Source organism: Boleophthalmus pectinirostris, unplaced genomic scaffold (assembly GCF_026225935.1).
Source record: "Boleophthalmus pectinirostris isolate CB_2022bp ecotype Guang Dong unplaced genomic scaffold, ASM2622593v1 HiC_scaffold_21, whole genome shotgun sequence".
In the NCBI taxonomy this organism is placed as follows: domain Eukaryota; kingdom Metazoa; phylum Chordata; class Actinopteri; order Gobiiformes; family Gobiidae; genus Boleophthalmus; species Boleophthalmus pectinirostris.
The window spans coordinates 23869985-23885432 of NW_026571175.1; the positions used below are offsets into that span (position 1 = coordinate 23869985).

General features: G+C 36.5%; 3 protein-coding genes across 4 annotated transcripts in view; 2 read left to right on the plus strand and 1 right to left on the minus strand.

Moving 5' to 3' along the window:
• The window catches only part of akap9 (A kinase (PRKA) anchor protein 9), a 79999-nt gene extending 77426 nt beyond the window's left edge, over positions 1-2573 (minus strand). Inside the window, 1 exon segment of the mRNA XM_055157614.1 lies at positions 2333-2573. Within this exon segment, the coding sequence (XP_055013589.1) occupies positions 2333-2380 (48 nt within the window). The 5' untranslated portion in view covers positions 2381-2573.
• A 4005-nt stretch (positions 2574-6578) lies between these two features.
• Positions 6579-8749, plus strand: LOC110161151 (transcription termination factor 1, mitochondrial). The gene is made up of 2 exons (XM_055157480.1): positions 6579-6654; positions 7433-8749. The coding sequence occupies exon 2, from the start codon at positions 7455-7457 to the stop codon at positions 8598-8600; it is 1146 nt and encodes a 381-aa protein (XP_055013455.1). The 5' UTR covers positions 6579-6654; positions 7433-7454; the 3' UTR covers positions 8601-8749.
• A 143-nt stretch (positions 8750-8892) lies between these two features.
• On the plus strand, positions 8893-15213 carry dus3l (dihydrouridine synthase 3-like (S. cerevisiae)). 2 transcript variants are annotated; one of them, XM_055157478.1, is made up of 16 exons: positions 8893-9205; positions 9294-9458; positions 9830-10094; positions 10190-10541; positions 10672-10739; positions 10827-10916; positions 11021-11062; positions 11141-11293; positions 11827-11943; positions 12364-12429; positions 12516-12626; positions 13254-13350; positions 13437-13512; positions 13957-14145; positions 14728-14856; positions 14954-15213. In XM_055157478.1, exons 2-16 carry the CDS (start codon positions 9379-9381, stop codon positions 15024-15026), a joined length of 1908 nt encoding a protein of 635 aa, XP_055013453.1. In that variant the 5' UTR covers positions 8893-9205; positions 9294-9378; the 3' UTR covers positions 15027-15213. The 2 variants fall into 2 exon arrangements, with proteins under 2 accessions (XP_055013453.1, XP_020781507.1); XM_020925848.2 differs by having other exon boundaries at positions 9299-9458.
• Positions 15214-15448: the final 235 nt, after the last annotated feature.

A 15448-nucleotide genomic window follows, 5' to 3' on the forward strand; every position in this document is an offset into this window, starting at 1 on the left:
ATTTTTGAGGAATATAAACACCATCTTGAATACATCCAAACATGGTAGTCCATTTAGAAAAGTGCAATTTTAAAGTCAGATCTGCAAGAAAAGAAGTCTCTAACCCACACATTCATAATTATTTCAATTAAACTGTAAAAGTGTGGAAATATAAATGCAATGATAATTATTGTAAAACTATATTGTAAAATGTGTTGGGTTTCTTCCACCTCACACAAACATCTGTACCAGCTGAACTATAGATATATTTCTGGGAATGTCAGGATGATCAGATGGAAGAGGTGTAATATGAGAATGAGCAGCTCCACGATGCTGTAATGTCCTCACTATAATAGAGCCAGGTTTTCCACAGAGCAAGATGTCTGCTGCAGTGAACAACAAAGCAATGGAAATGATCTCTTAGTCATTTGTACACTGTTTGTGACAACGACACAATGGAGAGATGACAGACAGCGCTGACACATGTTTGGTAATATGGATGCTTTTTACTCCATGTGTAACAAGGACACATGCCGTGTTGCTTTTGCTTTGTTTGAATTACATTACAAAAACAGCCAATCTGTTGTTTTCTTATAGTGGGCACTAATTTGAATATTGATTTAGCACACTTCTTTTCCTGATATTTTCAGATATTGCCTGGCATATAAGGATTTGGATAAGGGAGGATTTTGCATGCAATTTAAATTTTTGGAATGAAATATATAAACATAAATGTGATGCACAAGAACAATGAAAAACAAACAAACAAACAAAACAAAAAACCCCACACATTTATGGGTGAATGATTTCTAATACATTATCTAAAGAACACTTGGCCAAAAACCTAACCTATTATCTCCAGTGTACATAATGAAAGTGCAGTTAAAGAACTTGTGAAGTGCGAAAGTGAGGCCGTGGTGACACAGAGCTGCTGTGGAGAGGAGCCTCTAACGGGACACAAGAGCCTTTTATTACTAAAATGCCAAAGTCATAACCACGGCGACGCACTTTAGTTTGGGCTGCCTGCTGTGCAACCTGACAACCACTGCAGGCTCTTACAGGCTCTTACAAAACAAGACGACATCACAAGGACCGAACTACACTCAAATCTCCTCAACTACAACTGCAGGGACTAATTTTGTTATTGTGTTCTTATCAACACTAATGACCCTCCCAACAGACAATTTGCCCTTAATAAAAAACAATTTAGTATGTACTTGAATGGTGCACTATATTTTCCTCTTCCTATGATTAGAGAGATTATTCAAAAACTTTTGACACAAACCGTTTGTGCATTATAATAATGTGTGTAATACTACTATAACAGATCTAATATGTTTTAAGTCCTAGTGCCTATATCATCACAAATAAAAATAAGAAAAATAGTAAATAAATACAAGATGTAATGCAGCCTGTAATGAAAATTAAAGTGTTATTTATTTATTGTTGTTTCAGATATCACTGAATGGATAGCATGCTGTTATAAATTTTGTGTATAGTTTATTTTATTGCCACAGCACCCTCCACCTACATTCTCAAAATGTGTACCTGATATATACTGCAGCTTATGTCCATGTTAGATGATTGCTTATGACAAACCACTACTTAATTAGTTAGTGTCCTTTCATCATAAGCAACTCACATTGCAATATTTTCGTTAAGTTTTGAGTGTACTACTATTAGTTTAAGTTTAAGAATCTCCAGCCCAAGGGCACTTAAGCTATAGTGACTGAGTGGTATGTTGCCAACAGCTGCTCAATGAAAAAGACCCAGGCAACTACCACTGATCTTTCCAAACACAAAGTCTCTGCTATTAACCTATGGGGTGTATTGTCATTCACAATGCTTAAGTGAAAGGGTTGGGGGTTGACCTGACCTGATTGTGGATGCTCGTGATGTGATAAAGCCACTGAAGCACAAGTTTGGCATGTGGGGCACTGCTAGCTCAAGCTACTGTCCTGTAAATCCTGTTACACCAGCCTGTCAGCCTCATTCCAATAGCATTTAATGAGCTTGATAACACCGCGGGTCTTACGATTTAGACGGTATTAAGTTGACATTTACAGGACAAATTGGGGAGAATATAAAGAGAGTTTCAGTATTGTAAACCTGCAGCATGACAAAGGAGTTGAGTGGTTAGCCGTGGCTAGGCTAACCCCGGCTGACAGCCAGAGCCAGGCGCATGTTTGGACCCTGACAGCTGAGAGGGCTCTGAAGGGGAGAGGGGGGTGTACCAGAAACAGCTGACAGCAACAAGGAAACGCATCGACATATCGGCAGTCTTTCAGCACAACTTTACTACAATGTAAACTGTAATTAGAAGTTATGCTAGCAGTTTAAACTCAAAACATACCTTTGCTTTGCCGGCCTCCAGCTTCTTTTGCCTTTCCTCGTCTTCCATCTCCGCTGACCCTGTAGCTGGAATAAAAGAGAAATAGCTTCATACGACTAGATCTCCAAGGGCTAAGTGCTCGATGTCCTTGTTTGACTCGAAGCTCCCTGTCAAAATCACGCCTGGTTAGGATCTGTCTCCTTGTTGGTGGCAGTCCGCCGCCATGTTTTCCACGTAAACACGAGACGGTCTGTGATGACGCGGGTAACGCTGCCGCGGCCACGCCCCCTGCCACGCCCTCAGCCACGCCCCTGGCATTCCTCTGGAGCGGCTTTCACTGACACTCGAGTATTACTAAAATATTACAATAACCCATTGAAAAAAACACTCTTGTTGTTAAAATCCGGCAGCCTTAAAGACTCACCAGTGTGCTTTTTAAAGTGCGGATATTTATCTTTTTATTTAAGTCAATTAATTAGGTTAATTACACATATTTATTATAGGGTGACCAGACGTCCCTATTTACACAGGACAGTCCAATTTTTGAGCCCTGTGTCCCCAGATGTCCCTTATTTTGACCAATTTGCCTCTCACTGCTTACAGTAAGGAGAGGTATAAATTGTCATTTGTTGAGGTAAAATACAGAAAAGCTACTTAAAAATGACCAAAACTCAAAGAAAATGTGACTATACTGACTCACATTAGTGCCAAGTGCAAGAAATGTTTTCCTTAATTATGCCCTTGTTTCACAATTTCACAAAAACAGGTATGTCCCACTTTTCATTTTGAGAATCTAGTCACCCTAATTTATTATGTTAACTAATGTAGGCTACACATATTTATTCTGTTAATTAATGTAGGCTACACAGGCTACACATACTGTATGTTATGCATACCATAACGTATACAACATTCCTGCACAATGCATATTAATATAACACAATATGGCTTGACTAGTTGACTACTAGACCATGGATACAAGGTTAGAAGAGGGAAAGGATTTACAAAATATTATTCATCTACATTAAGTGACTCTGTGCAACCATATGTTATTGGGATTTGCTGCATAATTTCCATATTGACTAATAATCCCAACAGTCACAGTCTAACACTCACTGACAGAAAGAAAGGGTCTCTAAAACTAAAGTCTGCCCTGTTTCTATGGTAACCTGGAGGAAAACTCAGTAGTACTTTTTATACTTTTGAAGCATTTGCATTTAAAATTCATTCAATCCTCACCTCAGGAATAATTATATGATCATTATTCTTGATGTTTTAAAGAAAGTAAAACACTTGAGCTTCTTTTGTTAAAGATACAGCAGGTAACATGAGAGAAGGCCTGAGCTTCATTTTCTAGGACAGGTGGCCTTGATACAAGACTGAGTGAACTTTGTTTTAGCTTACTTACAGACGTCATCTGGCCTATTTCAGAGTAAATGAAATCATCTGTACTGGATTTAAATTATGGTTTGTCAGAAACAGAATTATGCAAGTTTGCTCAGTTAATACAAATTGAAAAAAATAAATGTATGTTTTTTTCTTCAGTTATTTGCAATGAAGTTGATCAAATCTGGTATGTGAGATTAAAATAACTGTATGTTTATTGTTTTTAATTTAGAATTGACCACTTTGGTCACAAATACTTATTAGACTATTAAAATGTATGCTCTACAATGCAAATGCAGCTATCTATGATTCAATTTTGTTTTGGTCTTTTATTGCAATTAATTGATGCAAGTTCTTATCAAAAGAAGTTAAAAAGCGGCAATTGCCAATACGTGTCAATAAACACAGAAATAACCAGTTGGATTTGTGATTTTCAAAAATTCACATCATACTAAGCCATGGCTATATGTGAACATGCGTGACAATAGCCAAAATGTATTTAGATTAGACTTTTTACAGTGTTTGTGACAGCATGTCACCTCCAGTTTCCAGATCCTGAATCATTACAGTTGTAAACATACCTGTGGCAGAGGCAGCAGCAGATGAAGAGGAGGGCCTTGGCCTGTGACTGACCGGAGCGGAACAGCTTATTGTCTGGCAAATTTTTAATTCCACCCATCGTCTTTTGGACATCTTTAACGTAGTTCCTCCATTTACAGAGTCCTCAGGCGTCTGTAAAAATGACTGAGCATCTGAAAGTTTGCAACTGTTTGTAAATTATTGATTGACAGAAGGAGTAGTATGTCAGCAGTTACCCAAGCAACTTATAGGCTAGTCAACCACAACAAATGCACCACATCAGAGTGGCATTAATATTTATAAGAAAAATGCCAATATTTATTCAAGTGTACCCTCACTGAAATAGGCCTATGAAAAATGTTACTTAAACAAAAATATTTTTAGCATTAATCAGGAATATGTTTCATAGTTTTAAGCAACTTGTAGCCGCAGCTTTGGGGCTGATACAGATGTGGCCCCTCCGACCTCCATCACTCACTTCACATTTACAGACATGACGTGTGTTTCCATTCTGGGGCAGTATGAACAGTGAGGGCAGGATTAGGACCACAGTCCTCATGGTTACTAAACAACTGCACAGTCACTACACCATTGACATACTTTTCAGTTTGCAGTATAGTCTGTAGCCTTTTTTTGTAGCCTTTTTTTTTTTTTTTTTTTAGTAAATGTAACAGTAAGGTTTAAATAGCCCAAATAAACTGGATTATATCTTAATTCTTATTCTAAGATTTTTGGTTATTAATATTTTGAGATCTAATGTAAAGGTGTATGTGCCATTGTAAAAAAAAAAAAAAAAAAAAAAAAAAAAAACGTTAAATAATATTCATGGTTATTTATTTTTGTTTGTTTATATGCATCACTCAACACTGAGCTAAAACTGTATCCTAATTTCACCATTGCTCATTGATCATGGCCTTGAATAAAACTGTTCAAACCAATCAGCTTCAGAGATCTCAAGAGCAGCTCTCATCACATTACTATGCAAAATGAAACCAGTCAAGTGTAAACATAGGCCTACACAGTGATATGATGAGGATTACAGAATTGTCCTTTTGAGAACATCTTCAGACAATCAGGGAAATGAACTATTGACATCAAAACACTTAATTTCCTGGAGGTTTTGGAGTGAAAGGTTGTCTGTGTAATGAAATACATATCACTGTGTTGTATTTAAATATTCATGAAAGGTAGTGGTGGGCCTCATCAGCTGAAAGGCTTTCGGTCATTCAGCTTTTCACTGCTGTTAGCCACAACACATGGCAAATGCCCCCACTCAGGCAACAAGAGCATTGTGTTTTGCATTAATTATTGATGCACAAAAAAAGTAATGGTTCAGAGGTAAAGATAATCCTAATGATTTGGTACATTAGGGAAGAAATAGAGCTATTGTAAATTAGGATGACCAGATATTCAAAATTTAAAACTGGGACACACTCAGGTTGGGACGGTTGGTATAAATAAAACTGTGAAAAGAGCTTGCAAGATCATGTATTCTTATGTCAGTCATAATCTGAGGGACTTCTTTCACTGCAAACATGTTTTTCTGTATTTTGGCTAAACAAGTGACAATTTATGCTCCTCTTTACTGTTGGTGGGGATCAGATTAGTCAAAAAATGTAATAGTCCTGTTTTAGTCCTGGTTTAGAATAGGGACACTTGGAATATTTCTTGTATAAAACTGAGACAAATTACTGGTTTTGTATAAATCTGCTGGGACAAGGGACACAGGGCTCAAAACTGGGACTGTCCCAGGTAAATAGAGACATCTGGTCACTCTATATTTTGTAAATACAAAATGAACATGTGTTGTCTGCTGTCTTGGTGCCTGTTCAGGGGATTGTGAGACCACTGTAGTTTGAGATTTGATATTGCTTTATGGGTGCACCCCGTTTAAGGTTCAGCTGGCTGGAAAAGGTGTCAGTGAATAAAATACCCATTTATATACCCATAGCACCCAATTTAACCTACTGACAGAATACAGGCTAAACTAATTTCACATAAATTTATCAAATCAAATTTTGTTGGCATTTTTTTATTTAGTTAGGAAGAAAATACAGTAAATAGAATACAAATAAATATCCTGTCAAAATAAGTGCTGGTAAGAATAGACCCTAGTTATTTTAATAGATCCATGGCCTAAATCATGGCCATGAAGGTAATCCAATGTTTGTTAAAAAGTTAAACCTACGGGAACATCACCTGTACAATCCTGTTCAGCCTTTGTTTCCATCTAGTGTTTAAAATGAGAACAGCACTAGATGGCTCCAATTATCCAATTATCGCGAGAATTTGTGAAGTTTCACTTTGCGTGTTCCCCGGAAACGCCTTCCTGCCAAATCTTACCACGGAACAGGTCTCATTCAACGTAAGTTTTTAAGGTGTGTTTTTCCCTTTATCACGTTGAGTAGCATGTTAGTTCGTTCAGATTCTGGTATTGATAAAACAATAAAACATAGGAAGACTTTCAAAGTCAATACCTTGGACACCCCCGGGTTGGTCGTGGTTGATAATAATATAATTGTGAAACGAGCGCGTAAGTAAAGAAACTTGATTTATTCACGATAACATGTGAGTCAGTGTAGTCCTAAACAAAAACCTGAAACAAAAATCCTAGACAGTTTCTGTCTCTCTTTAGTGTTGGCAGGTATCAAATTGGTCAAAAATGGGGACACCAGGGACATTTCTTGCATAAAACTGGGACAAATCACTGGTTTTGGATAAATTTGCTGGGACAGGGGATACTAGGCTCAAAACTGGGACTAGCCCAGGTAAACGAGGACTTCTGGTCACCCTATCTTAACTCTATAGGAGTTATTTTAAGCAATCATGGCAGCCCTACTCTGCTATTTTCTCTAAATATTTCAGTGGACACCTTTTAGATCTAGAACACGTTTTGATTCTTTGCTCTGTAGGTAGACCCTAAAACTCTTGTGGAAAAATAGAAAGTATAATAGAAGTAAACCTTCAGTGTTTTATTTGTTATTGTAACAGTAGTCAGTGCAATGGCGGAGTCTACTTTCAGTTTTTATTTAGTGTTTTTATGTGTAGTATTTTTGTTTATGTTCAAAATGCCTGTCCAATCCATCATGACCTATCACTTTTGCATTTTTATGGAGAGATTGCTATCGAACTGACTCTTGCTTGTTTAACTTCCAGATGTTTGTCTGATGGACTGAAAATGGCAGCAGGAGTCAGAGCTTTTCTTCATCGAGCATCTTTTGGCTTCACTGCAGCTCAAAGAACGTCACAGTGTTTTTCAAGGCAGCTGTGTAATGCCACTCCTATAGTCATCGATGACCCAAAACCTGTACCCAACCCAGAAAATGAATCTCTGCTGGAAAACCTTAACCTCATGGGTGTTGATGTGAAGATGGCCCGCAGACGCCAGCCTGGAGTGCTTCGTAAAATCTTCACAAATGAACAAGGAGTGGCAGAGTTTCTTCAAGGCAAAGGGGCAAGTCGCAAAGTAATTGCAAGTGTCATAACGCGCTATCCTCGAGCTATAACACGCTCTATTGATCACCTTGAGAAAAGATGGGGATTATGGAGGAATATTTTCAAATCCGATGAGGAAATTGTTAGCATCCTGGATAGATCCCCTGAATCATTTTTTAGAACAAGCGATAATGAAAATCTAGAGAAAAATATTGCTTTTCTATCCTCTTTAGGACTCGACTCAAAAGATCTGCACAGACTATTGACCACAGCCCCACGGACATTTTCTAATAGCGTTGAACTGAACAAACAAATGGTTGAGTTTTTGAAGGATGCCTGTGCCACATTTGGAGGAGACAACCCAGAGCAATTTGCCAAAAGTGTAATCTCAAAAAATCTCTATATTTTAATCCGTAGTACTAAAAGAGTCAAAAATAATATTGATTATTTTAAAAAGTCTCTTCAACTGAAAGACCATGAACTATTGGCTTTGCTTCAAGGTTCAGCGTCGGAGATACTGGATCTTTCCAATGAATGTCTGAAGAAAAATTTCAATAACCTTCAACAGAAAATGCTTGCACTTGAATGCAAAAAATCAGACATTAAGAAATTGATCATACAGTATCCTATGGCTTTGTACATTGGGCCTGACACTCTGAACTACAAACTGGACTGTCTTATCAAAGAAGGAGTAACTATTAAACAGATAGTGGAAAAGCCCAGGGTATTAGACTACAGCACACAGAATATTATGGGAAAAATAGAGGAGCTAAAAAGTATTGGATATGACTTTCAGAAAAATGGCATCAGCATTTTAGACTTGAGTCGAAAAAGATTTGATGCAAAGATGAAGAAACTGTCTGCCCCACCACCAGAAGGGTCAGTCTAATGAAGAAGTGCCATCATCCAGAATGTATCTATGTAACTGAAGACTGCACTCACTGTACATTTTGCACACATTTCATATTACTTCAGTGTAATGAAGTAAAAGGGCTATACATTTTCAATAAAACCCAGCTGACTGTCTTCTTTTCTGTAGCCTTTTTAACTTTTTTTTGTCTACAAACTTTTAAATTGCTTTGATACAACTGTGATACCTGTTTTCAAATAACAGGCATACATTACATTAAAAAATACAGCACATGAGTGTATAAAGGGGGAAATCACTTGACTCAGTTCGGAACCTTTTTCGCATCTTCTGTTCTGTTCGGACCTATTTAAGGGTTGCACTCCGAAACTCATGCCGTCAGTGTTGTGTTGTTCATGTCAGCGCTGCAAGAGACAAGTGTCAAACATACAGTTTGTTTCGATCTCAGATTATACAGTGTGTCTATTTTACGAAGCAAGAGATTTGCATTTTGTCCAGTGTTATCCGCGTCATAAAACAGAAATTTTGTACAGTTAGCACAGTAGCATTTCACAAAACTCTCAATGCTTCTTGGTTTTTCACCACAGATTTTCACTCAAAGCTGATCTTGGCTAGTTACTAAATTGGTGAGTGATCTTTTAAAGTATAGCTCTATTAAGTAAATTACAACTTGTTATAAAATGTTATTACTTCCTGTTGTGTTCATTTTGTCAGTTTAGGAGTAAACCCAAGTGGCTCTCACTCATTGATCTGGAGTACTGTATTATTATTATTATTATTACTGTTTAATTGAAGTAAAATGGAGAAAACTGTAGAGGAAAGTTCTGCAACAAATACAACAGATGCTGCTGTGAAGGGCGAGGCCTACATCAAACCACAGTAAGTTACACTATCAAGAATGTTTTACACGCTAGACTTAGACAAACTTTATTGATCCACAAATTATTTAGACTAATTTCCACATAATTGGATTATTTGGAAATTAAATGTCACAAACAAACAATCATGTCAGTAGTTCATGTTTCTGTTGCATGTAAAGGGTCAAAATAAACTTGAAAAGATGTGTCTTGTCAGCTGATTCATAAAACCAACAGCGTGGTTAGTTCCCATATCCTCTAGCCATCGCATGTATGAGCTTGCAAAGTAGTGAACCAAGTCAGTCGAACTAGTACTTTATATTTAACACAATCCGTCATTCTTTATAAATTCTTTAAGTGATTCAAAAATATATATCTGTTTTTTCCCTCCAGATTTTTAACCACTAAAGATGCATTTCATGAGTTTGTCGATTCAAACTGGAAAGCAAATGGAGCCAAAGGTGGTGATGAAAATGCAAAGGAAGATGCAGAGGTGACAGCTGTGGATGAGCCTGAAGCTAAGAAACCCAAGTTAGATACTGATAATAATAAAAGTGAGAAACCAGATAAAAAGCAATGGCGTGGACAGAACAAGTCAAGACCTCACACTAAACCTACCGCATATGATGAAAAACGCCTCTGTCTCTCCATCCTTAAGGTATAAACTTTCATAAATCAGTTCTTTCAATTCTTGCTTTAGGTTGATTTTTGCTTTTACTATATAATTCTTATTTTTTGTCTATTCATGTAAAGGACGACAAACAATGCTCCTATGGAGAAAAATGCCATTTCTACCATGACATAGCGGAGTATATGAAGACCAAACCTGCTGATATTGGGGAGAAGTGTTACCTCTATGACACGTTTGGAAAGTGCCCTTATACTCTCTCTTGTCGCTTTGCCATGGCACACACAACAGCAGACTTCAAAACAATAGAAAAGACAGATCTAGTGAAGGATTTTGAGGGAAGAAACATTGTGAAGAATAGTTTGAGCAAAGATCTCCAAATTAGTCTCAGGAAGCGCTCCGTGAAATTCCCCAAATCAGACGAATATCTTAAAGCCCTGGCCAAACAAAAGGAGAAGAGAGAACAACAAGAAAATGGTACATTATTTGTTGTTTGTTGATTTGTTGTTCATATGTTCCTTTTAAATAGCCATTCATATAATTTTCATATAGTTTCTGCATTTAACATTATAAACTGCATTACATTTTGTTTTGTTTTTTTGGACAGGTGCCAAAAATACATCTGCAGATAAAGTTGAAGAGGTTCAACAAGTGTCCACAGAGACAGAAACTCAGGTAGTTCTTGGGGAAATATTTGATCTTTCTGATTTTCTGATTTCTTACTACAAAGATGAATTGTATCAAGTTATGTATTTTTTGCAGGTGAACACAGAAAAACAGGCTGAAGTTAAGACTGTTGGCCCATTAACAGATATAGACATTATCAAACTAAGACCCTGTGAAAAGAAGCAGGTAAAATGTTAATTTCATTATCTGAGCAGTGTGTGATATGATAAAGTTATAGTTTGTAAATGTGCTTTGTAGTTTGTAAATAAGCTTTGTAAATGTGTTTTCAGGTTGACTTTAAGGACAAACTCTACTTGGCACCATTAACAACTGTATGTATCACTGCCCCTTTCTATTTAGCATAGAGCCTGATCACATCTTGGGTATATGTAATTGTTCCTTATTCTTAGTGTGGAAATTTGCCATTCAGGCGCATTTGTAAGCGTTTTGGAGCTGACATCACGTGTGGGGAGATGGCCATGTGCACAAACCTGCTCCAGGGACAGCAGTCTGAGTGGGCTCTACTAAAGAGGCATGAATGTGAAGATGTTTTTGGAGTTCAGGTGATTTTTGTAGTTTAAAAGGCCCATATTGCATTGTTTTCTGATGTGATTTATGCTGTTTCCTCATCACAAACATACCTGGAGTTGTGTATTGTTCCATTCACGCATGTTTAACACACAGCACACCCTCCAGATTTAGGCTAAATTCTTCTCTCAAACAGAAAACACTCTGTTCCACCTTGTGATGTCATGTGGCAATACAAGTGGTCATTTGTGTTTTTAAACACCATACACCTTCACTAGATCACTTGGATAATTTCAGCCCTAGATTTGCCAATCTCTACTGAACAAATGGTAAAAGATATGTAGATGTTACCTTGAAAACTACTGCTTCATGACACATGTTGGAACTGAGCATTCTGAGCTTTGGAGATGTAGACAGACTAAAATGTGTGAATAAAACAAAACCTAACTCCAGGTATAGTTTTGTTTAAGTAACAGCATTCTAACTTGCAAGCTTACAAGAAACAATTTTGTGTAATATATAGGACCTTTTAAAATCAACATCAAACTTCTATATTTGTCTTTTGTAGTTGGAGGGTTGTTTTCCAGACACAATGACAAGATGTGCAGAGCTCATCAACAGCAACATAGAGGTCGACTTTGTGGATATAAACTCTGGATGCCCCATTGATCTTGTTTACAAAAAGGTGCAAACAGTCTAAATGTTCAAGATGTATTGGGTTATATATATGCTTGTGTAGCGTGCAGGTGTAATGTGTGTGTGTAAGTATCTTTTTGGGTTGCCAAAAAAAAAAAGATAAATAAATCGAAAACAAAATATACAAGGAAACAGAAAATATGTAAATGTAAATTTGCATGTGTGTATTTACATTTTAGGGCTGTCAAATCAAACATTGCATTGAGAAACTCTGTACTACTTCTCCTTCCTTTTGTTTACAATTCTTTTGTGGTTTTATTTTATGTGTGTTTGTTTTATCTTTTGTTATGTATTATGCTTATTTTGTTATTAATGTGTTGGGTATACATACTCTCAAAATGATAAAAGAAAAGAGGTATTGGGTTAAAAAAAGCCTTACTTATTGTTTTTTTTTATCTGCTTCTGGTAGGGTGGCGGCTGTGGTCTGATGACACGAACCAGGAAATTTGAACAAATAATAAGAGGAATGAACTATGTGAGAAATATTATTTTATGTTTTATGCATAATATTGACTTATCAATTATATCAAGTGTTTAAGTAAATGTCTGTACTGTTTAAAGGTTCTAGATGTCCCTCTAACAGTGAAGATAAGAACTGGTGTACAGGAGAAGTGCAATATCGCTCACAAACTCATCCCAGAATTCAAGCAATGGGGCGTCTCTATGATCACGGTGAGTTTTAGTGAAGAAACATTAAACTTCTCTTATCCTATGATAATATACAAAAAATAAAGTATCACATGAAAAAAGCCACTTAAGTAAAAGTATTGAAGTACCCGCTTACTTAAAAAAAGTAAAAAGTATTTCATGCAGATATTGAGAGCTAATAAAACTTAAAATGTTAATTCAATCAATAGCTCTTTTTATTTGTATGTTTTTGTTCGCTCAAACTATGAGCATGTTAAAAAAAATAACCACCTTAGCCTTTTCAGCAGGACTCAAAACGATAAAAAAAAAAAAGTACATTCCAATCCAGTAAAAAAATATAGTGAATGTTCCACAGTATGACATTTAACAGCTTTGCATTACATGTATTCAATTACAGATGGGTTTATAGCTCAAAAATACCTTGAACTAACTGTGAGTGACTTGATCTGATTTGGTCTGCATGACGATTAAAAGATTTAATGCCATACTTTGACATATTTCAGACAAGGCAATAACATCTCCAAAAGCAATGACAGACCCTCCATCAGAAAAGTTACACAATGCACCTTTAAGTGTCCACTATTTATTTTTACTTAAGTACTTACTACTTTTCCTTGATGAAATAAAGCTAAACTATCAATATCCTCATAGCTACACGGTCGATCCAGAGAACAGCGCTACACAAAGTTAGCCGACTGGGACTACATCAGCAGCTGCTCCGAGCTAGCAAGCCCTGTACCTCTTTTTGGTATGCCTCATCTCACTTTGCAATGTGTGTGAACAAATAATAAACAAATAGACTGAACTATTGGTGTTCTCTTTGTGGAATTGTAGGTAATGGAGACATACTTTCCTATGAAGATGCCATGAAAGCAAGAGAGACTGGAGTTTCTGGTATCATGATAGCGAGGTTGGTAAAAATATTGTAATAATTTGTTGTTTAAAGGTCCACATATTATGCGAAATTGTTTGACTGTTAACTCTTATCCATGTCAGAAATCATGTGTTTTGTTTCGTACACACGTGTTTGACTAACCCTTTATTACTCGTCTGCCTACAACTCCAAAGCTATCTTTTAACATTTTGTTTAGTAGATACTGGCAATTCCAGGGCTGAAATCTTCCAAATGATTCAAGTGTAGGTGTATTGAGTTTAAAAGAAGAGAGAAGAACATAGCCTAAATATGCAGTGTTTGTGTGTTAAACATGTATGAATGAAACAAAACACAACTGCAGGTATGTTTTTGATGAAGAAACAACATTTTAACAGATCAGAAAATAACATAATATGGACCCTTTAACTGTTGATATTGTACTTTTTTTCGTCACAATCATAATAATATGTCTGGTTATAGGGGAGCTCTGATTAAACCATGGATCTTCACTGAAATCAAGGAGAGTAGACATTGGGATATTTCGTCTGGTGAACGTTTGGACATCCTCAGAGATTTCTCCAACTACGGCCTGGAGCACTGGGGCTCGGACACACGCGGAGTGGAGAAGACTCGCACCTTCATGTTAGAATGGCTCTCCTTTATGTGCAGGTAATATGTGAATGATCTTTTGAAGTTTTTGAGGTATGGATAGACTTGTTACTGTACTTGATTCACCAATTTACCATTCAACTGCTCATATCTTATTCATATTAGCTACAATTAAAATTTTGCTTGAATATAAGGAAGTTACAGTGTTAAAGGTGCACTGTGTAACATTTCTAGTGGACGGTTTGCCGCATGCTTGTGTTCATGGACGTTATAGCTTTGTCTAGAATGTTCCACAGTGTTTATTAAACCTATCATCATGAGGTAGACAAGCAGGTTACAGCACTATGCTACATTACAATTCAGATCTGTGGAGAGTCCTGCCTATTCACAAAAGGGATTATTGTATTTTTGATCAATAGAGACACCTGTGATGAATAATAATGCCAGATTGATATGTTTAAAGTCATACCATGTAACATTCCAGGCAAAGCAATAACATCTCCATGGAGACAAGTAGGTAATTTTTAAAATGGAGTAGTCCAATATTTGTGCTTATTGCAATATATCTTGCAACAATATAGTGTAGTGTACTTTGTGATAGGTGTAATTATGGCCCATGTGTGTAAATATGTCATATTTTAGATATATTCCTGTTGGTTTATTGGAGCGAGTGCCTCAGAAGATCAACGAGCGACCTCCGTACTACATGGGACGGGACTATCTCGAGTCACTGATGGCAAGTCAAAATGTTGGCGACTGGGTCAGAATCAGGTATGGAAAAAAAACCCCAAAAACTACAAAATCACTCTCTGATCATTTAGCAAATAACAAATAATCCTGACAAAGTTGTTTTATTTTTTGTTTCTAGTGAAATGCTGCTTGGACCTGTTCCCAAAAATTTCAACTTCCTTCCCAAACACAAAGCAAACGCCTACAAGTGATTAACCCCCCTCTTTTATGAATATATTAGTTTATACTTTTATTTACTTGCGTGTTTTCAGTTGCGTGTTGACACTTTTTAAACAATCAAGGCTACTGAATAGTCTGTTAACTCAAATTTGTCTTAAAAAGACACATTGATTAAGTTGATAAAGATGTTTGTCCTACAATAAAGCCCTTTGTCCATCAGTTTTGTGTTTGTGTGATGAAGAAGATGATGAAACTTTTAGATTGATTAAAACATCAAAATGCTGAATAAAGATAAAATTCACAAACCACCAAAGAAAAGTTATGAGCACAACAAACGAATCTAGGCTTGTTTAATAACATTAAGTTTATTGTTGCCACACATGTAGGCCTATGCATTGCAGTCAATATTTTTTAAAATGAGACATAACACAGACGTTAAAAGGTTGATAATTTT